At 47.5% G+C, this 23,208-nt stretch overlaps 1 protein-coding gene across 2 annotated transcripts in view; it reads left to right on the forward strand.

Moving 5' to 3' along the window:
- The window catches only part of GALNT17 (polypeptide N-acetylgalactosaminyltransferase 17), a 215,109-nt gene that overhangs the window by 81,721 nt on the left and 110,180 nt on the right, over positions 1–23,208 (forward strand). For both annotated transcript variants that reach the window (XM_065037207.1, XM_005511603.4), the window contains 2 exons: positions 9,916–10,090; positions 13,083–13,280. In XM_065037207.1, coding sequence (XP_064893279.1) covers positions 13,222–13,280 — 59 coding nt within the window. In that variant the 5' untranslated portion in view covers positions 9,916–10,090; positions 13,083–13,221. The remainder of the gene's footprint in view (positions 1–9,915; positions 10,091–13,082; positions 13,281–23,208) is intronic.

Here is a 23,208-nt window from a genome sequence, read left to right on the forward strand (position 1 = left end):
AAAACGTTGGGAGGGTTTTTATAATTTCCTAAAATCTCATGGAGGAGTCACACTTGTGTGGGAGCGGTGATGCTGCTGGGGGGCACACAGCATGCTGGCTGGGACACCAGTTCTATAGCAAAAAACAAACAGGATTAAACCCAAGTTAAAATCTGAGACTGCTTGGCAGTGTAGCTGAAAGCAAGAAGGCTAAAGGAAACCAGAGCGCAGTCTTACCTTTCTCTTCACAGTAGTATCCAGAAGTTCTTGTCTCAGGTGTATCTTTGTTTCTGGTAACAACACTCTGGTTGTTGCAGGGATGCACCTCTCACAGAGTTGAGGAACAAGAGCCTGGAGCCTAGTGAGCTATTTCTGCTTTGACCCCTTGCAGTGTTGTTAAATGAGACATTTTCTTTGTGTGTGCCTCAGTTTCCCTATCTGTAGAATAAAGTCCCAGGCTTTGTAAGTGGCTGGGACTCTGCAGAGGCCCTCATTCCTCTCATAATGTGTTTTTGATGTGAGAAGGATGAGTAAAGAGGGAGAAGAGGAAGCAAACACACCCAATCTGCACAAGTGAGGCCATGACAAGACACAGAGGGGATGTTTGGTTTCCCATGTCACACATGTCATTAGGTTCAACCCACTCTTGCTCACTGTTGCAAAACCTTCCCCCTGGCTTCTGATACCAACAAACCACAGGAAGTGGTTTCACGTGGAAGCATTTTCAGACTCGGATGCTTGCAAGATTTGTTTTTCCCAATATACAGTTGGATGGTGTCATTAGAGTAGTTAAACATCTTTATGAAGAACAGCAAATGGTGTAGTTACTTTGATCCTTCTTTATTTGTGCTGCATGTTTTTAATATTACTCTAAAAAATAACAGACATGTGCCATGGGTGCTGTGATCAGAAGGGAAGATCAGGGTGGGTGCAGGATGTGCAGAGCTCGTTTCCAGAGGGAGCCTGAGAGGCTGCTCGTCTGTCTGCAATGAGACGAGCTGGTGTACAGCAAGCTACTCAAGCCTGCAAAAATAGGCACTCAAACACCACGGTAATGAGCACCATAGAAAGCTGATGAATTATAATTACCAGTAAAAGAAACCGGAGGGCAGCTCCTCAGCTGATGGAAATCGCAGCAGCTCTGGTACAAAAGCTGGTGTGATGTGCACCAGTGGAGTGCTGGGATTTCAGAGCTGGGACACTTGGCTTGTGCAGAGAAAGTGCAGGTGACCTGTCGCTGCAGTATTTAGCATTGCCCAGTACTTAGGGCTTTGAAAAGCTAAAATGAGGTGTTCCTCTCCAAATTTTATCATATCAATGGGGTGAAGAGAAGAGCACTCTTTAAAAAGAGAACCCATTGGTAATAATTATTGAGCTTCTCTGCCCATGCACAAAGAAATATGTTTCGAAACGGCCCCCACCCATCACTCAGTATGCAGCACTGAGGCTAATGTTGAGTCAAGTGCTCTGGAGCCACTGCTGAAAGGCACAGGACAATGAAATGAATAATTTCTAAAAGAATTGCCCCCCAGGCAGCTGAGGCTGCAGCTGGCAGCGAGAATGCAGGATTAAATCCCTTTTTCCACTGCCGAGATTACAAGGCACCATTGTCCCTGGCTGTTTGCTGCTGGTGCCGGGGGGCTCTGGTGGTGGGGCTGCCTGGTGGCCGGTGGGTGACAGGGTGGCAAGGCAGGTGGCCAAAGCCCGTCGTGTGCTCAAGCGGTTCCAGCCCTGGGGTTTCGTCCTGGTGCTGTGCAGGCCAGCCAGGCCACCCGGCTTGTGCTGGAGTGTCCTGGGGCACCCACTGGCCAGGATGGCAGATGCAGGTACATGACCTTAAACTGAGGGACAAGTTAATGTATCCGAGAATCATAGAATAGTTTGTGTTGAAGGGTCTTCCCAGCTCCCCCAGTGCCCTCCCTGCCATGAGCAGGGACATCTTCACCAGCTCAGGGTGCTCAGAGCCCCGTCCAGCCTGGCCTGGGATGTTTCAGGGATGGTTCATCCACCACCTCTCTGGCCAACCTGGGCCAGACTCTCACCACCCTCAGGGCCAACAATTCCTTCCTCATGTCCAGCCTGAATCTCCCTCCTTTAGTTTAAAACCATCACCCCTTGTCCTGTTGTAACAGGCTCTGCTCAAAACTCAGTCCCAATCACGTGGGGAAATCGCGGTCTCCTTGCACACCCAGGCACCGTGCGCTCTGCATCCCGCCAGTGGGATACATTGATTATATTGCCATCATGAGCATCCAGGGTCCCCAGTGATGGGCCAGGGTTGTGCTGAGGGTTGTCCAACACCTGAACACCAGGGTGTCTCCATATCAGAAACCTTGAGATGGCATTGTATGAGGAGAGTGGGCGCAGGGGATGGGGAGATGCTGTTGGCTGCTATGGGTAGTTGGTAATGCCCGTACTATGCTGTTGAGTCTTTGTAGGCATCATGACAAATGAGATTTTTAAGGAGGGATTTGAAGGAAGATAATGAGGTAGCTTGGCAGATGTTTATGGAGAGCTCCTCCCAAGCGTGTAATCATCTAGTTTTCTCATGTAAAAGAAATACAAACCAGACCATCGCTCTGGGACCCGTGCATTCATTCTCTGCACCGTCAAGGAACTTCAATGACAGCCAAGAATTATTAATGGCAATAACATTGTTGTATAGTTCCCACTAATGGTAGGAAATAATTGTAAGCAGCAATAGCAACATCATATAGTTGATGCTTTGGATATTACAAACAGTCATTGGCAATGTATGGATTTGGCTTCTACAAGAAAATAATTACAGGAAAATAGTTTCTTGTAAGCTCTAAGATTTAGAGATGAATCCCGGAGGATCAGGCACCAGCGCTGAGCAGAGGATGGGGTTGTGTGGGTGCGACTCGAGTGGCTGTCACTGAACAAGAGGAGGAATTAGCGCAGCCTGTTGTGAGCAGCCGCGTGTGTCTGAGGTGGGCAGAGCCCTTGGGCTCAGTTTTATACACCTGAAAGCAGGACATTTTCTAAAGGCTCGTGCAAGTCATGGCTCTGGGGGGTTCTGTGTGGGATTTGGCAGAGAGCACTTTATGCAGCCGTGAAGAGGAAATACAGCTTGTGCGGTGATTGAAGAACAAAGCACGTTCCCAAAGCAAACGTTAAAAGGCCTCTGGGATTTCCAAGTCAAGTCCAAGTTTTACAATTAGTCCCGGGGATGGAGGTCGGAACCGCAGGCCCTGAGCACCCCTGGCTGTGGTTTACTCTTCGTGGAGACCACTCAGCAGTTACAGACACCATCAAAACCTTTTGGCGTTCTGTAGTTTTCAAGACTGGAACAAGCTGCTTCTGAAGACTCATTAGATGCTTCTCGTTCTTATCTTTGTTGTAACGCAGTATGTACAACAACACCGCACAACATAAAAGTGCGCAAAGAGATGAAAAGTTAGTAAACACAGTCATTTTGATTCTTTATATCTGAGCTGTAAATAGATAAAAGATACCAATCTATTGTAATGGGAAAAAAAAAATCCCTCCTTGAAGGAAAAAGCTTGGGGAGTTGTAGTTTGAACCCCTTTCTCCCTTGAGCTGCACATTGTTCTTCATAAAGATCTTTTTTGGAGGCCGCTTTTGTTTTTGTTTGTTGCAGGGGTGTAATTACAAAGCCAGTGCGCAGGTTGTGTTTCTGAGTGATAACATTTTTCCTGGGTTGTTGCAGACGTAGAGCAGCGTGCCCCCGAGATGTTACGTTATCTCGCAGCCACACACTTTGTCTGAGTCTCTTGCTTAATCATCACCTGCTTTCTTTATTTTGCTTTTTTTTTCTTCTGTCTGTCCTTCAGTGTTTTTAATCTGGGATGATATCTCTTGGAAGGAGACCTCTTAGTCTAAAAGAAAACCTTGGGATAAAAGACTGTGTAAAGGCGCTGGCTGCACTCAGGGAGACCGTGCTACGGGTTGTAATTTACCTCGGTGTAACGTATTAGCTGGGACTTGATATACCCTGTTCTTGTTTTGCAGCTCATTTCAACAGCAACAACAGTGGTTCGTGCATGTGCTCCGGGGAGCTGCATTTTGCGTGTTTGTGTTTAGAGGAAGGTTTTAACAGAATTGCAAGAAGCTGAGTCATATCTCGGCTTTCCCGAGAGCCTAATTATTTTAGTTCCTCAATGTGTTACTTAATTGCAGCTGACCTGGTGTTGTCCCACCAGTGTTTCAGGTCTGAGGTTTTCAGGCCCTGCCAGCGTGAGGAGGAGAGCAGCAAACCTTGCTTTGTCTCTTATTTGGCTTTTGGTAAACCAGATGAACCAGACACTCGCAGGCAAATGCACTGGGTGCGTCCAGCTTTGCCTGGAACCCTGCGTGAGACCCGATTCATGCGCTTGCTCCCCATTTTGTAGTTTGCTCTTTAATATTTGGAAGCAAATGTCAAAAACTTTGGCATCACAGAATCCCAGGATGTCAGGGGTTGAAGGGCCCTGGAAAGCTCATCCAGTGCAATCCCCGCATGGAGCAGGAACACCCAGATGAGGTTACACAGGAAGGTGTCCAGGCGGGTTGGAATGTCTGCACAGAAGGAGACTCCACAACCTCCCTGGGCAGCCTGGGCCAGGCTCTGCCACCCTCACTGAGAAGCAGCTTCTTCTCATATTTAAGTGGAACCTCCTGTGTTCCGGTTTGCACCCATTACCCCTTGTCCTGTCACTGGTTGTCACCAGAAGAGCCTGGCTCCATCCTCCTGACACTCCCCCTTTCCATATTGATCCCCAGGAATGAGTCCCCCCTCAGTCTCCTCTTGTCCAGCTCCAGAGCCCCAGCTCCCTCAGCCTTTCCTCACACGGGAGATGCTCCACTCCCTTCAGCATCTTGGTGGCTCTGTCACCTGGCTCTGAGTCTCGTTGCAAAAATTCTCATATCCCTTTATTGCGTGTTGAAGGAGTTTCTTTTGTGAGTTTGCACAGCAGAAACCCAGCCCCCAGTGGCTTTAGTGTTTGAGGGAGCGTGGGACAGGGTGTCTCCCATGGCACCGGAGCCCTCCCAGCCCCAGCTCCCGTGTCCTCCTGATTTCAGGGTTGCTGATAACAGCCTGGGGCTCTGTGGAATTTTCCCACCCAGCTCAGCCTGGCAAACACAACCGTGTTTTCTTTAGGGGTGTAGAGGAGGTGCAGTCCATCCCTAGGACCACCCGGCCATTGTCGGATCAGAGATTTTCTGCTGTTGGTATTTCCTTGAGCTCCTTTGGTACCGTTGGTCTTTACTCCTTTCTTTGTGTGGCACCAGCCTGTTCCCACCTTTAGTTCTGGGGACTTCAAGGGGATTTGGGCTTATTTGGGCAGGATTTGTGGTGTGAAGCACTTGAGCAATGGATGTTCCTGCGGTTGCTTTTGGTCTAATGTCCGTGACACGGTCACTTTTAGTGGCATCCGTTTCTCTGGCAGCCTTATTTGCCAGAAAGCTCATGTAGGTGACAAAATACTTTGCAATGGATAACATAATTAATTGCAGCTGGCAGATGCTGGTTTTTTAATAGAGCAACAAGTCTATTGGATTGTAGTTCTTTGGGCTTTCACTTCATTGAAGATCAATATGGACAGGTGGAGAACAAAAGGCAGGATTGAAATGGAATCTGCTGGTGTTTTCAATAGGGTTTCTCTCTGAAATCTTCCCTGGAAGTGCAGTGACAGAGACCAGACGTTCACAAATGCCTCCATGTGCGGGTATTGATTACATCCTTGATAACCATGACTTAGGAATGACCTGGGGGTACTCTGAAGGATGGTGCTCTAGGTTTCCTCAAAGGACGTGTTAGTGTGGTAGGGAAGAGTGTCAGAGTGGACCAGAGGAGAACGGAGTCTCTGGATTCCATTGCAGAGCTTAGTTGGGATGAAATTGCTGGTTGTGTAGCCCTTGTAGATCCACTCACAGATACCTCACAAGTATGTGGCCTAAATAAGCGCTTCTTTGGTAAGGAAGGATGAAGGTGAGCTGGGGAGCCACTGCTCTGCTCCCATCTTGGCTCCTGACTTTCTTTGGCATTATTTTGCATCCAGAGTTTCAGCTTGTGAACACTGCACTGATGGTCATGCTAAAATCATCATCGGTTCAGTATCTAATGGAGATTCTCATTTTCAGCCATGAGCTGAAGGGGCCCAAGCCCGGCTGCAACCCTGTGCAAGGCAGCGGGGAAGACAATGGCAGCAAGAAGGGTGACAAAGGTGATGAGGGGTTGGAGCACAAGTGTGATGGGAGCGGCTGAGGGAGCTGGGGGTTCAGCTGGAGAACAGGAGCTGAGGGGAGACCTTCTGATCTCTGAACTGCCTGAAAGGAGCTTGGAGCCAGGGGGGTCGGGCTCTGCTCCCCAGGAACAAGCGCCAGGAGCAGAGGAAACGGCCTCAAGTTGCACCAGGGGAGGGTGAGGTTGGATGTGGGAACAATTTCTTCCCCAAAGGGCTGTGGGGCATTGGAACAGGCTGCCCAGGGCAGTGCTGGAGTCACCATCCCTGGAGGGCTGGACAGACGGACATGAGGTTCTCAGGACATGGGGCAGTGCCAGGGGTGGGTTATGGGTGGACTCAGTGATCTTGAGGGTCTTTTCCAACTAAAATGATTCTATGATTCTAAGTTATCTGAACTGTGAGATGCTTTCTCCCCTGCTGTAGTTTGCGTGAAGTCCTGCAAATAGCAGGTCCAAAGGCCGGGTTACCCGTTTGTGTGAAAGCTGAGTCCCTCCAGCAAGAGTATCTGCTATTGTCCATCAGTGGAAGTCACTTAACTCCTGGCATTCTCCTTCAGACCTCCCAGCCTTCCTATTACAGCTCTGGGATGTGCTGCAAAGATTCAGTAGTTGGGAATGAAAGATTTCTTAAGTTAATATGACAGACGAAAAGCTTTGCTGCTACTGACCTTAGTGCAACAGCTCTCCACATCCTCAGCCTGCAGCCAGTTCTGACAGCGCTCGTCAGAGCCGCCGCCAGTTGTTTTCCTCTTAGGCCAGTGGTGCTTGACGAAGTGACTGCCAAGTGAAGGAAAACGCAGGGTAAAATTAGGAGTAGTTTTAGATGACTTGGGTTAAGATTAAACATGTGAGTGAGTTATGATTTGCAGCCCGCTGGAGTTCACGTGGAGGGAGCTGAGCACGTCTGGTCCCATGGATCAACATCCACTGATGCGGCTGTGCCAGAGCTGGGCTTTGACCCATGGTTTTCACCACAGCCACGTCAGTCCTGCTCCCTGACAGGGGGACACCCGGGCCAGGGCTCGCTTGGTACTGGAATGGCAGTTTTGCAGTGCATTCCCGGAGATTTGCATTTCACTTTTGATACCTGATACTGAATTTTCCACACCTGTGCTTCTGGATACACAGAGAAATGAAATGCAAAGCTCACCCCAACCCTGTGCCTGTTGGCTGGATGCCCAGCTGAGTGCCAAGTAGGTATTTTGGGATATCAAAAGAGCGGCCTTGTGCTCAGCAGCTGCTGTGCACCATGCTCGCCCCTGCAGAGCTGCAAACTGGCTCTGAAGGGTAAGAGACTGCACAGACCTGCAGCCATCCTCTCTGGTAGCGCTTGTGCAGAACACGTAAGAAGACTGAATTCTCACCCAAAAGGTGTGTGCTGGGGGCTGAGCCAGACTGGCAGGGAGCAGAGCCCAAAAATCTGGGCAAGGTTGTGCAGGAAGCCCTGAGCAGAGAAAGGGTCTATAACCACATTTCCCATGTCTGGTTAATGCTTTTGTCTGAGTGGTGACAGAATGAGAGGAAATGGCCTCAAGTTGCGCCAGGGGAGGGTGAGGTTGGATGTGGGAACAATTTCTTCCCCAAAGGGCTGTGGGGCATTGGAACAGGCTGCCCAGGGCAGTGCTGGAGTCACCATCCCTGGAGGGTTGGACAGACGGAGATGAGGTTCTCAGGACATGGGGCAGTGCCAGGGGTGGGTTATGGTTGGACTCAATCTTGAGGGTTTTTTCCAACCAAAATGATTCTATGATTCCACTTAGCAGCCTGTTAGGGGTGGCTGTACTGTGGGGTGTGGGCAGAACAGGAGCACCCAATGGCCTCACCCAATGAAGGATGATGTGTTAGAATGATGCTCATCGTGAGCATCCTCCCCAGCTCTTTTCCATGGCCACCTCAGCCGTTTCACAGGTGCAGGGGGTGCTGCAGCGGCCGTGGGGCTCTCAGCAGATCAGTTCCTCACCTGTTGGCATCCAGCATCCTCTCGGAGAGGAGCAGGACGTGGCTGTGCCTCCCCGGGGAGTTTCTGCTGATCTGCAGCATACAGTGTGGTGGGCGTAGGAACCTCTTGGGCTTCACCCTTCACTACCTTTGAGACATGATGTTACAATTCTTCCCTGTTTCTCTCTCAAAGAATTCCCGTGAGGTTTTTTCCTGTTTTCCTTCAACTGAGCTTAAAACTTCAATTTGAAACTTGTTTTAATTGTTCCATCTAACCTGTAACACCATGGTCTGCAGCATTAACGACTCACCGTCTGACAAATCCACGTCAGGTGCCAGTGCTCTGCTTGTGGGATTTCGGCTGTCAAAAAAATCTGTGTCTCTGTCTCCTTAAACCATTCGGAAGAGCTGTTGTCTCCGTAAAATGTTGGTTTTTCTCCGAGTGGCTCAGCATGAAATAGAAGTTGCTGAGTTATGTATGTATGTGATGCGGATGCTTTGAATTGAGGAAGGGGCTCATTTGCTTTATTCTTTTTATTCCTACTTCAGCATAAAAAAGAAATGAGGCTTTGGGGAAATTGATATGTGAGGGGAACCATCCCAGAAAGGCAGTCTGAAGAAAGCACATTTTCTGTGCTCGGAAGAGGCGTGGAAGGGAAGGCAACAGATAATCCCTTTTCCTTTGATGATTTCTCGGGCTAAGCCCAGCAGATGGGACTTGCTCTTTGCTCTTTTGCTCTCCTTTGCCATTTTTCCTTCATTTAGAAACCCACCTGTGCTCATATATCTCAAATATTTTACCCTGTGCATTATATTAATGGTGACTTTTTTCTTCTTTTGTCTGGGAGGGAGTATGTGTGGGGAGTAGTTGACTATAATTTGGGGGTCATGGACCGTATCTTAATTTTATCTCTCCTGGAGCCTCATAGGGATAAAGGACGTTCTCAGGAGCTGCTTTCATGGTGTTAAGAGTGTGTGTTGATAGACAATGGCATTGCTGAGCCTTTACAGACTGTGTTGCATCAGTGATCTTTGTGCATTTAACTGATGCACTGGGAAGTAAAAAGACTAAGGTTTCTGGCAAAACACTAGCTTTTTTCCAATTTTTTAAAAAAATCATACTAGTATTTTATTGTAACATTTCGTATGCTTCCCCATTCAAAGTCCTGTGCGTCATTTATACTCAATACTTGTGACTATCACGAGGTTTGATGCTGGTAACAAGTGCAGACTGACAGATCCATTATGTTCTCAGCCGTAGCGTGTATACAGGTTTAGACAACATAATTAAATGATCTGCAGTTCCCTTCTGAACACAGTCAAAAATCTCTTTCATCCAATCATAAAAACAGGGGGAATTTCAACCTTCTAGCGGCAAAGCTTGGAAAACATTCAGCAAGACTGTAGTAGTGAGGCTGAGTAAAAAGGGTAGTAACGCTCATGCAGTTTTGATGCAGTTTAAGGCAATTGAGATGGATTTTGCAGCATTTCTAGCAATTCTTTCAGCTCAAAGCTCTATCAGAACTTCAGAGCACTAGTGTTTGGCTCCTTAGTTGTCCTACAGCAATGTCCTTGGCAACCTCAAATTTCTTTTGAAAGGGTTGTAGTCAGTCCACCATCAGGGGGTCTTTTGCAAGTCAGCATCGGTTGACTCTAAATGATTGTATCCCTCCCAGTGGTGTTCAGAGATATGTAGCTCCAGTATGTTCTGCTCGTAGCCATCAGTAAAGTGGTTTATTTTAGGTGAAAACTGTTGCACCTTCTCACTGGCTTCTCTGGCACTTCTCTAGAGGAACTGAAGGCGCCACTGGAAGAATACGTCAATAAGCGCTACCCCGGGCTGGTGAAGGTGGTGCGCAACCAGAAGAGAGAGGGACTCATCCGCGCTCGGATCGAGGGCTGGAAAGCTGCCACTGGCCAGATCACGGGGTTTTTTGATGCTCACGTGGAGTTCACTGCCGGCTGGTAAGTGCTCGACCTCGCAGTCTCTGTTAGAGTGTGTGTGACACATTAAGTAAGGGACAGTCCATTGTTTTGTGAGGATGTGTTTGCAAACAAGTCCACTGGTTTATTAATGCTGTCTTCCTTCTGAGCTGCGTGGCCAGAGTTGGGCTCTGCTCCCCAGGAACAAGCGCCAGGAGCAGAGGAAACGGCCTCAAGTTGCGCCAGGGGAGGGTGAGGTTGGATGTGGGAACAATTTCTTCCCCAAAGGGCTGTGGGGCATTGGAACAGGCTGCCCAGGGCAGTGCTGGAGTCACCATCCCTGGAGGGCTGGACAGACGGAGATGAGGTTCTCAGGACATGGGGCAGTGCCAGGGCTGGGTTATGGTTGGACTGGATGATCTTAAAGATCTTTTCCAATCAAAATGATTCTATGATTTCTATGATGAGAGGATACAAGGAAAGCTTTTCCCTGCCTCTGTTTTCTGTCATCATTTTCTATTCCATCCTTTTATCCTTTATGCTTTACCCTCCCCTGGCCCCTGTTTATATTTTTCAGGTAGCTTTCCCATCCCCTTAGCCCTAAGTAGTTTCTAGAAGTTTAAGAAAAGCTCACACAGCGATGAATTGAATGCGAAAGTGTTTCCTGCTTCCCTGCCCTTTGCAGCTGGATCCCACTGAGGAAGCCTTACGTGGTTTAGATTGATTGGTTTCTTCTGCTGCTTGGAATAAGTGCAGAGGGGCAGAAGCATCAAAGGTGTTTCATAAGGATTTTGTCAGAGATGCAAAACATTTGAGTTCAAGTGGCTTAAGCTTAAGTTGAGATCACGAGAGGAGCCTGTGAGTTGGTTTTTTTGTTTCCTCTTACCAAATGTAAAAAGTAAATGGTCTGTGTTTAGAAAAGTGGAGGCAGAAGAAATTAACTTACATCTGATTTGAACACAGTAACATCCACAAGAAAAAGACTTTAGCAGCTGCAAACAGAGTTCCACGTAGACACCCCATTATTTGTAATGACAACGCAGCTGAAGGGTGGATTTAGGAGCCATATCTCACCTTGATATCTGTGTTCCCGACTAAACATTCCTCTCTCTGGGTCATTAAGTCCTCACACCTGATTTTATTGATGCACAGAGGAAGCTCCCATTTAATGAGCTCCTGAAACAGATTTCCTAGGGGTAGAGATTGAGCTTTCCTGCAGTGTGGGCCTGACTCACCCTGGTGTTACGTACCCGCTGCTGTCACTGGAGACATCGGGGCTGGAAGTTCCTCGTGGTGTTGGCAGAGCGAGCTGTGCACACCCTGCTCTGGGCACATCTGCATGGCCCAGAGCGGAATTTTGTAGCTGTAGAGTCCAGATATGGTCCCTCGAACTGTGTTCCAAGTTAAAAAAGGCTCTTCAGATAGTCTTTTAAGAGTGCACCCTGTTCTGCCTAGGGACATGGTTTTGTGGATTTCGCGGGAGTCTGGACTAGTTAAAGCGTGGTTTAAACAAAGCACATCCTTCACAGCCTTGCTGTACAGAAGGAAAGGTTTCGAGCCAGGGTTCCCAGCCTGTGGACTGTGTTTTTGTGCAGGGTGCCCACTCATGCGTGACAGCACAGGGATGTGTGCGGTTACCCTGCAGCTGCTCATCGGGGCTTTACACAGGGTAACGGTGCAGGGGAACAGCCGCACATGAGAGCAGCTGCGCTGCAGCAAACCCAGGGTCTGTTTAACCTCCTGGTGTGCTGCTAAGTGTAGCTGCAAGCCTAGGAAAGCATATATGGGTAGGGCTGGCACATGCGGCATTCCTTCAGAGCGTGCTACGAAAGTCCGCTGATGTGCAGATGCAAAGCAGGCACGGCTTCTATGTGTTTAGCAACCGTCGTTGCATTTCTCATGAGTTTTTACCTATTGCCTGTCGAGCCCATGTAAACTTAGAGCATTCATAGAATCATTTAGGTTGGAAAACACCCTTGTGATCGCAGAGTCCAACCATAACCCACCCCCAGCACTGCCCCATGTCCTGAGAACCTCATGTCTGTCTGTCCAACCCTCCAGGGCTGGTGACTCCAGCACTGCCCTGGGCAGCCTGTTCCAGTGCCCCACAGCCCTTTGGGGAAGAAATTGTTCTAAAACACATCGCAAGGTGTTCTACATCTTAACTACCCACTGTGGCAAGAGCCGACTCCTTGTTGTCTCTTGAGGCTTTTGATGGTCCGTAGTTCTTGTATGAAAAGCGTCTCTGGGTGGTCACCGAGCACCTTTTCCTGGCTGTAAAACTGGATTAGTGGACTGTCTGACTTCATTGCTACCTTAGTAAAGGTGTCAGGAAAGCTCAGGTTAAAAACACGAACATTTTGAAAATTAGAAAGTTCAGAATATGGAATTATTTTTTAATAGTGCGTTTTTCAAAGCAGCACACCAGAGAATCCCAGAATGTCAGGGGTTGGAAGGGACCTGGAAAGCTCATGCAGTGCAATCCCCCCATGGAGCAGGAACACCCAGATGAGGTTACACAGGAAGGTGTCCAGGCGGGTTGGAATGTCTGCACAGAAGGAGACTCCACAACCCCCCTGGGCAGCCTGGGCCAGGCTCTGCCACCCTCACCAGGAACAAGTTTCTTCTCATCTTTAAGTGGAACCTCCTGTGTTCCACTTTGCACCCATTGCCCCTTGTCCTGTCACTGGCTGTCAGAAAAAACACAGCGTACTAGCTCTGCAGGAGAAGATGGGGTCCAGTTTCAGAGGCTTTAGTACATTTCCCCAGCTGAACACCACAGTTTGTGGAAATAGTCCTTTCCTTGTGCTGATAGCTTCAGCTGGGCTGTGAGTTTGTGTAGTCGGTTGTGTAGGAGAGCACTAAAACACCCTGAAGCGCCTGGCCCCTGCGTCCTGGTGGCAATTTCTTGGTGACAAGAACACCTGTTTTCTACCCCTCATTTAAGTGCAAAAGCTATACAAAAGCCACAGTGTCCATCTGCAAATTATGGAAGAAATTAAGTGTCTTCCTGTGCTTTTTCTTCACCGCTCAGGGCTGAGCCCGTCCTCTCACGGATTCAGGAGAACCGGAGAAGGGTCATTCTCCCCTCCATAGACAACATCAAGCAGGACAACTTCGAGGTGCAGCGTTACGAGAACTCGGCGCACGGGTACAGCTGGGAGCTGTGGTGCATGTACATCAGCCCCCCCAAGGACTGGTGGGACGCCGGGGACCCCTCGCTGCCCATCAGGTACGTGGCGAAGCCCGGGCTGAGGTGCAACGAGGCAAAAAGCAGAAGGATAAAGTGAGGAAGGCGGCTTAGAGGGGTTGGATACAGCATCATAACATGAGCCAGCTCAGAGAGGCTCTATCACAAGCCAGGAGGGGTTTTGTGAGGGTGAAGAGATTTGGAAAGGGTTATTATTTTGTTACAATATGCCAAAACACTGGGGAAATATGGGAACTGCATAGATTTGTACAGTCTTATGTTTAACTGCATGTGGCAAAGTTGCTTTACCTTAATTACAGCATTAAGTTTTTGCAAATCATAAAGAATGAGGTGATTATTCCTGTGTAATGAACTGAGTGTGAATTCCTGAAATACAGTGCTGGTGTTTCTTGAATAAAGAGTGCATGTTCTCTCGGGGCATGCTGTAAAAATGTATCTCAGGTTGTTGTAATGCTTCATTGTACAGGGCTGGCAGCTCTCAAGTGTCGCCCCCAGCCCCTCCTGATTTCAGGTATGGGAAAAGCCCCTTTGGACAAAACAAAAGCGGGAGGGGAGGGAAGCACAAACAGAGGAGACTGGGCTGCTCTGTGTGCGGGGGTCACCGGTTTTCCCTTGGCAGCCCTAATTCCCAGAAGTGACGCCATGATCAGGAGTGGTTTCTGGCCAGGTGAAGAGGATCCATTGCTCCTACCTTGGTTAATATGGAGAAGGCTTGTCCTCAGGCATCTAACAGATACGTGTGTGCAAATCCACACCTGATCTGAATCTGGAACCAAAATTGCTCAATTATTTAATCCCTGGAAGCTGAGATTAGTGACAGAGGGACCTTTTTGTTCTTGTGGGCTCCCTTGCTCCAGAGAACATGTTCATCCATCAGTGGAGGGACTGACAGTTTATGCTGGATAAGCATCAAGTCTTTGAGGAATAAACAGTTATTTTAACCGAATGCAAGATGCTGGACTTGTTAAGAGGGGCTGACTGGCTGGGCTACACACAGGTGAGGAATTGAAAAGCCTTTGTGAGGTGTGAGCACGCGGTGCCCAAACTGCTGCCTCCGGAGGGTGATAAAAGTGACTGTCCCTGGTGGGATAAACCTCTCTGCCGGCGGTTGTCAAAGTCAAGAAGGTGTTGCAGGGAAGAACAAACAGGCTCTTTTGTTAGATTAATCCGCTATAATTTGGAGAAACAGGCTTTGGGCACATGCGATGTTGGTGTTTGATGGCAGGGGAGCTGAGAAGGGAAGGAGATGGGAGAAGAGTGAGTGATGGAGGAGGAGGAGCAGAGCTCGTGGCAGCCAAAGGGCTGGGTGGCTGTGAAGAGGCAGAGTGGGGCTGTCAGGTTTTTAGGGTGTAGCTTTGCCCCAGGCTGCCCAGATATGAAGCAGTTTACAAAGGCAGCCGCCAAGGCCGGGAGTGCGGATGGGGTCACAGTGATGCTGGGCACTGACACATCTACCCCGTTTCCCTGAAAATAAGAATTTTATATTAATTTTTGCTCCAAAACTTACTCCTTTTTTACATGTATAGTTACCTGGACACAATTTAAATTGGTATTTTTTTTTTCATGAACTGTAACTAGAGCTGATTTTTGGAGTAGGGCTTATATTCTGAGCATCCTGAAATATCATGCTAGGGCTTATTTTTGGGGTAGGTCTTATTTAGGGGGAGGCAGGGTACCACCACACTGTTTTTCCCGGGTTCAGTGTTGGGAGCCCGCAGGTACCACTGAGCTTTGAGTGCTGCTTTGGTGTTTTATGTGCTTCTGATCCCCTACTATAGAAATGAAGGCTTTGCCATGAGAGTTGTCTTCTGTTGGGCACAATGGCCATATTAGGATGTTCTGGTGCTTGTTTTATCTTTTTTATATATATACATATACATATATACATACATATACATATATACATACATATATATATGTACATATATATATATATATATGGATGGTGCTAAAGTGTGGGCAGGATACTGAGCATCCTATTTCTGCATTTAAGCCAATTGCAAACAGTTACGGCTTAGGAGGAACTGGGAGGTACGAGAGGTTTATCAATCTGCTCAGGAGTTCCTGCAGCCTTTCTGCGCCAGTCGCATCCCTTTTGGGGATGCTGGGAGCCCCATGGCATCTGTATCCTTGTCATCCCCTTGTCTCTTTGTCACGGCCCATTTGGTGATGGACTCGTGATGGTTCTTTTACCTTGATCTCAGAGCGCAAAATTAAGGCGACCAAAATGCCAAGGGGTTATAATTCAATCAAGCAGTGTTACTTTATTAATTTGCCCGTAAAGCGGCACGCGATAGAGAGAGGGAGTAAGAAAAAGAAAAGGGAAAAGAAATGCGGAAAAGTAAAAGTAAAGATGAGAAATGAGGTTGCGTTTCTCACCATCCAGTTCCAGGAGCTCCCTCTGGTCTCTGGTCCCATGGAGTCCGGCCGGTCCTCCATCGTGGTTCGGGATCCTCTGGCGGGAAGATCTTCAATCAGTGTCCATTCTGGAGTCACCTTTTATGCTTCTTCACCCCCCCCCTCACTCCCATTGTTTCAGGCTAGTCTCCGCCTTAATTTCGCAACCCAGGCTCGTACTGCGCAGGCTCGAAAGATTCACGCTTTCTTTTGCCAACGCTTACGTGTCCAGCATTCAGGGGTCTTTCTCTGGTCCATTGGGTGACCTCAGGACCCTTGGCGAGCTTCTGGCCGTGCTCCTTTTCGTTGGCCATTGTTTGGGGGAGTGGGTGGGGACACGTGTGACTGAGGCTGCAGGTGAGAACACATCTTCTGGACAGCAGCTCTTGTCCCTGGGTTGAACAGACCCTCATGACAACAGCTTTCAGGAGGCTGGGGCTGGTTTGGCTGAAGCAGCAGGTGAAGTCCACACAGCAGCCATTGTCAGCAGCAGCCCCCCATATCGGAGAAACAGTGCAACACAGTGCTGCTCCTCGGGCCTCTCTCCAAATCATTGTCCATGCGTTCTGTCCGTCAGGGCCTCGGTTCTCTAGGTTCTTGATGGCGATGGTCAGGCAAATACTGCTCCATCTTCAGACCGACTCTCGCACTCTTGAGCGCTGAGTTGAACCACCGATGAATTAGAGCTCGGAGAAGATTTACGGAGCCCCCGGAGCGGCAGCAACAAGGATGCGCGTTGTGATTGTCTGTTTGATTTTGTTAAAGGCGTCTGGACCATGGACGCTGCTTCTCGAGCCCGCGGTGTGTGCGGGGTTGGAAGGACACGGGCGCTGGGAGAGCCTCCCAGCCACGTTAAATAATTAAACATCCTACTAAAATAACATAGTTAACATGCACTGGGGGAAGGATTGTGAGAAAGATAAATGGGTAGTGTCCACAACAAAAAGCTAATGAAAAATACTGTCTCATTGTATTATGTTGTGTAACCACATACAGGCCAGAAATAAATGACTGCAGTTCTTTTTTTGGTCATATAATGCTATGAAAACTATGCACTTTATGGCAATATTTGCATGAAAGGGATACAAATGCAGTGCCCCGTGTAATTATGCATGGGATTAGAGGAAATTCTGAAATTATAGTATCCAGAGGTACATTAATTTTTTAGAGACTTGTTAAGGTAAAAGAGTGGGAGCAAAGCAAGGCAGTTTATTCTTTTGTTGTTGTTGTTTTTACTCTCTTGGGGATCGTTGCAGCCCCAGGAGAAGTTCCCTGCGTGGGGGGATGTTCTCGTGTGTTTATTAACCCCTGTGTGTGTATTCAGCCCCCACCAACACTCGGCAGCGGAGGCTGGAGACAGACAGATGTGTGGATACGTTTGGAGGCAATTTTCTCTCATGGATAATTCACAAGATATAATTATTCAGGCAAAGAGAGCTGATGGCATGAAACCCATCTAAAATATGGCCCAGTCTCAAACTGGCTCCAGCCTCCTGCTTTATCCAATAATTTCCGTAATGCCTAGGAGGGATGCTGGTGTAATACCTGTATTCTGTAATATGTATTGGTTTGTATTTTTTTTCTCCCATTACCATTTAAAATCCTGATACACAACGATCCTCGCAGTCTTAGCTCTCAGTTGTACATGTATTTCACAGCCGCATTTCCTTGCCAGGCTTCCACACTCCTCTGCCAAGGAGATAAAATTGTCATTATAGCCTCATGTATCATGTCTAAATTAGTTTTCGCTGAAGAGGCAAGACAGTAAGTGACATTTGAAACAGTCGTCATATAGATCCTGATCTTCGTCAGTGTGAGCTCTCGCAGGGGTATCTTGGCTTCCAAGTTCAAATGGCGCTAATGAATATATACACATATATATTTGGACATGCTTTGCTCTAGATGTAGCCAGGATTTACCTGGCCCTTTGTCATTCGTGATATACATTGATTGGTGTTTATTGAGAGTCCAGTAAACGAGTGATAACATAAAGCAGAAGATTCTTTCCGTGTCCCATGGAAAGTCCAAAAAAGGTCTTTGGCGTTGCAGGTTGGTGAGCTGGTCTGGAAATGGGGTATCCCAAGGTGGGATCTGCCCTCTCTGCTTCATTTCCCACCTGCAAAATGTGAGTTTTTTGGGGCTTCTCGGGGTACAAATCCCGTCCGCTGCCGCCGCATCGCTGGGCTGCAAACCTCAACACCGGCCGTTTCTTCCGCCTGACCTATTTAATTCATCCTGCATCAGGTTTGCTCAGAAAAGCAGCTTTGGAGAAATCACTGGTATCGGGAAGATTTATGGCTCGATGTGCTGATTGCGCTTCAGTTGCAAGACTCGTGATTTATAATTACATGTGTGCGATGTTGATGGCTCCAGGGGTCTGATTCAGGAAAACAATTAAATGCACCCTTGCATCTGTGTCTCTTGGAGAAGCCGCGCGAGCACATCGTGCGTGTGGAGCGGCCTTGGGGACAAGGGACACTCACCTGAGCGTGGAAATTGGGGTCATCGCGCTTTTCTACCGGGAGTAGCTCGCATCTCCCACCACAGAGAAAGGAAACTGGAATCTCTGCTGTTTCTTTGGCGAGTCCATCAGCAGCGCTGTGACCCTGCTGGTCCCAAACAATCGATTATTTAGAATATGGTGCATTTCCTGACTTTCACTTTGCATTTTCCACGCTTGGTTGAGTCCAAGAGGCAGAAGCATTGCTGGGTATTTCCATTAGTCAGTGAACCCCTAAAACATATTGGGGCTGAAGGAAAATCCTCAGGTGACTTCAGAGGTGACAAGAAGCCTCTTTCCAAGCCCATGAGTGGGTTTGGCCACTCGTTGACTGGGACTTTGCTGCAGCTGTTCTGCGTGGTACTTAATCTTGACCTATCTTGGAAGACAAAAGCTAATTTAATTAGTATTAAGATCACTGTGAGGAGGAGATCAGTTTTGAGAGTTATGGATTGTAAAAGAATAGAGAGGCTGTTCAGTTTGAGGTTTTTTTAAAGATGAAAATAATTTGAATTAACCCACCCAATTACCTGTTATCTCAGCCTCACAAATGCTAATGGATTTGTTCCTGTAATGCACTTATGAAAGAGCTCATGCCGTTTGTGTAAATGATGCAGAGGTCGAGATAAAAAAAGGGTTTTAGGTTATTGAGTACAACATGTGAGTGGAGAGAAGGCACCTAATTGTAGCGCTTGACACAATGCTTGTGGTGTTTTATATAAACCGTTCCTTCAGTCATAAGCTGCAAATGATGTTGAGGTCTCCCACGCTGCTTGCTGTGCATTCCACTTGCAGTAAGACCATAGGGACTTGTGGTGATATTATTATATATTTATATGTATATATATGTATTTTAATTGAAGGAACCACTAGCTGTTGTCTTGCTTTACTGCTGCCAGCAGCCATCATCCCATGACAGCTTTCAAAAGCATGAAAACTTGGGGTTTTCTTAATTTTTATTAACTAAATGATGCGTTCGTTCCTTTTAGTCTTAACAATGAGACTTTACAGAATCCCAGAATGTCAGGGGTTGAAGGGCCCTGGAAAGCTCATCCAGTGCAATCCCCCATGGAGCAGGAACACCCAGATGAGGTTACACAGGAAGGTGTCCAGGCGGGTTGGAATGTCTGCACAGAAGGAGACTCCACAACCCCCTGGGCAGCCTGGGCCAGGCTCTGCCACCCTCACCAGGAACAAGTTTCTTCTCAAATTTAAGTGGAACCTCCCAAAACGTTTGTCCACACAAACCTTGAAACAGCCGATGCAGCACAAGAGTTCTGGGAGGAACCTCCACAGCATCACAACATTATTTCAGTGGATCTTCATGTCTGGATCAACTTGTTCCCGTGGCGCATCCACACCTTTGCAGGGATTAGTGTGTTACAGCAACACAGCAGAACCTCAGTAGGTTGATTTTGACAGGCTTGCTTAAACTATTGGAAATATTTTCCCCGACATTTGAGTGCTCGGTGTGGCAGTTTATCAGAAGGCATCCAGCAACTCAGAGATGTTGCAGGTGGTTAAATGTAAGTGATACGCAGAAAGGGCAGAATTTCAGGAATTATTTTCTGGGTTTCTCTTTGTTTTGAAGAATCTCAGACTCGCTAGAAAACTATTCGTACAAAACGCTGAATATTTTTAAATCAGTGCTTCCTGACTCGAACTAGCATCTATACACTGCAGGGAAATTACGATTTCTGTATGAAGACAGTTGTAAGATGATCTTTCTGGTGTAGCTGCTTTTGGAAGTCAAGGGGAAAGCTGATTTGTGTTTGGGAGCCTCACCTGCCATGTCTGAGAAGACACTTGTGTGCAGGTGTTTGCTCGGAGGAATGGGATGCATGTGAATGTCTCAACAGCTGCAGAACACTTATTAGGTTTATTTATATTATAATAGCAAAATTCTCCGTAGTCTGACAGTACATTGGACCAGACCTTAGTCCAGCACAGGGACAACGTGGACATTCATCCCCAGACAGGGTTTTGTTAGGACTTCTGCAAAGGGAGCCGCTGCATGCATCTTCTCATATGAAAATGTGAATAAATCGAATCTCATCCTTAGCCTGGCTGCTGGAGGCTCCCGCTTCCAAGAATGAGGCTCTTAATCTTAAAATCTGGTCACTCCTGACGGGCACAGGTCAGAACAGAGCTCTGTGGAGCCTTGAAAATAAGCTAACAAGAAGAAATAAGGGGAATTTTTTTCATCAGTGATTAATTTGGGGCGGTCTTGTTTGGGCTCAGATTCTGGGAGAGAGAATATTTAGGTCAGAATCACAACCTCAATAATCTTTGTCATCCATTCTCCAGATCAAGTTACAACCATTGAGTGCCTTACCAGCTTCAAAAGTTGCCTTGCCAAGATCCTTTTCAGTTTTTTCAGGTTGGGTTTTCCTTTTGGCCAGGGGGTTCTTTGTGGTGATTTGAGGCCATAGAGGGGAATAAAAAGGAACAAAACAACATTTAATTGACTTCCCCGATTTTTATTTTAAAGGTATAGAGGAGACCTGAACCCAGCTCACGGTACAAAGTGACTTTGGCTCGCTGGTGTGCTGATTTTAAGATCTTAAACTTCACAGAGATTCCCAGTGGTGTGAGAAACCTGCTGGGAGCTCCGGGCAGCTGGAAGCTCAGGTTGCTGGTGTCATGGCTTTTTATGATGAATTCCTCATCTGGTCGTTTTTTAATGCTACATAATTTAATGCAAAGCATAAAAGAAGGGTGTCTAATAATTCGTAACAGTGTTGGGTTTTACATGATGAACAGATTTATGTCACTGCTGGAAAGACTATAAAGCTTCTGCTGAGGGTGCACCGGAGATTTCAGCATATGTGGCTGTTTAGTAGTTGGCTGTGTGATGACCAGTGACCTCCATGTATGTTAGAGCTGCCTCTTGTTTCAGATCTTTTTATTTTCGTAAGATTGTCCTTGGCATTGCAAATGTTGGCTGCGTCCAGAGCTGGGGTTGATCCATGGGGAGGTTCCCACCAAATGCCAGGGGTTTTTTGTTTTTCTATAAATTAGAGAAAAGCTTCTGAGGCAAAGGATCAAAGGAGCTGGTGAGGGGCTGGAGCACAAGTGTGATGGAGCGGCTGAGGGAGCTGGGGGTTCAGCTGGAGAACAGGAGCTGAGGGGAGACCTTCTGGTCTCTGAACTGCCTGAAAGGAGCTTGGAGCCAGGGGGGTCGGGCTCTGCTCCCCAGGAACAAGCGCCAGGAGCAGAGGAAACGGCCTCAAGTTGCGCCAGGGGAGGGTGAGGTTGGATGTGGGGAACAATTTCTTCCCCAAAGGGCTGTGGGGCATTGGAACAGGCTGCCCAGGGCAGTGCTGGAGTCACCATCCCTGGAGGGCTGGACAGACGGACATGAGGTTCTCAGGACATGGGGCAGTGCCAGGGCTGGGTTATGGTTGGACTCAGTTACCTGGAGGGTCTTTTCCAACCAAAATGATTCTATGATTCCTGAAGGAAGTTGTAATTGGTATAAAATACTAATGTAATTGATTTAAGAAGGATAAGAAACTACTGGAGAGAGTCCAGCAGAGGGACACAGAGATGCTGAGGGGTCTGGAGCATCTTTGTGATGAGGAGACACTGAGAGAGCTGGGGCTGTTGAGCTGGAGAAGAGAAGCTGAGAGGGATCTGATCCATGGATCAATAGCTCAGGGTGGGTGTCAGAGGATGGACCAGACTCTGTCCAGTGGTGCCCAACGCCAGGGTGAGGGGCAACGGGCACAGACTGAAACACAGGAGGCTCCATGTGAACATGAGCAGAAACTTGTTTGCTGGGAGGTGCCAGAGCCTGGCCCAGGCTGCCCAGAGCGGGTGTGGAGTCTCCTGCTCTGAGACATTCCAACCACCTGGACCCACCTGTGTGATCTGCTCTGTGACCCTGCGTGAGCAGGGCTGGGCTGGGGATCTGCAGAGCTCCTGCAGCCCAACCAGCCTGGGGTTCTGGGATTTGTCTAAACAAAGCAAGCTGGGTATGCTGGAAGCATTTCCCGTTGTATTTTTAAAGCTTTTTGTAAGAGAAGTATTTTGATTAAAAAGAAAAAAAAAAGCATACTCCTGATTTGAAAAAGAAAAGAGGAATCAAAAAAATAAAACAAACCTCCCACTGACAGAACTTTTAATCTGAGCCCAAGTCACAAAAACAGCCTTTATTGATGTCAAAGCTGCTTTAGAGAAGGAAAGAGTAAACAGGATTTGCCCTGTAATTTGTGAAGGGTTTTGATTTTTCGGAGGCATTAAAGAGCCAGAAAATATGAGTATTGAATTATTTAACAATTGCTAGTAAAATTAAGGTTCAGTCAAGCTGTTTTCACTGAAATAAACTTATGAATAAAACCAAACCAATCTGGGGCAGCACCAATATCCAGAGCTCACATCCTAATGGCTGGATCGTTTCAAAGTCCGTGAAGTGGTTCTGCAAGTCAACTCCAAATGGAGCCTTTTCCATGGTCTGTTCACATTTCCCGCAGGAGAAAGATGCCCTTGGTACATCATACAAATGTCTTTTCTCTCTAAATTGGGAACCGAGGGGAAAATATGCAAAAAGGAGTGGGGGGGATTTGGCGCTTTGAATTTCTTTTCCCTTTGGCAGATGGCGTTCAAGTGATTTATTGGCCAAAACCGATCTATTCTCATTAAGAAGCAAGTATTTAATGACTTCGGAGGTGGGTATTCAAAACAAAGACGTGATAATGGAGCCGATTGCACGCGGTGACAAAACACAGCAGCCTTTCATCAGACTTAAAAGAGTGTTTGAGAGCAAGTGCTGAGGGCTATCATTTGCTTTCATGTGCACTTTAATTCACCGTCCTTTTCAGTCAGTGGCACATAAATAGGCATAGCTTAAATTAAAGGAAAAATAGATCCTTATTATCATATCCATTGGTTGGAGCAATGAGCGGTTGATGCCTGGCAGCTCCCAGCTTGTCTCTGCTTGGGAGCACGAGAGGTTTTTACAACCGACCCCGCTCCCCCAACCTGGGTTGGATATTCCAAATTAAATCTTCTCAAGTTGAAATCTCCCAGTGCTTTCGCTGCACTTGTAAA

The sequence above is a fragment of the Columba livia genome, chromosome 20, assembly GCF_036013475.1.
Source record: "Columba livia isolate bColLiv1 breed racing homer chromosome 20, bColLiv1.pat.W.v2, whole genome shotgun sequence".
Taxonomy (NCBI): domain Eukaryota; kingdom Metazoa; phylum Chordata; class Aves; order Columbiformes; family Columbidae; genus Columba; species Columba livia.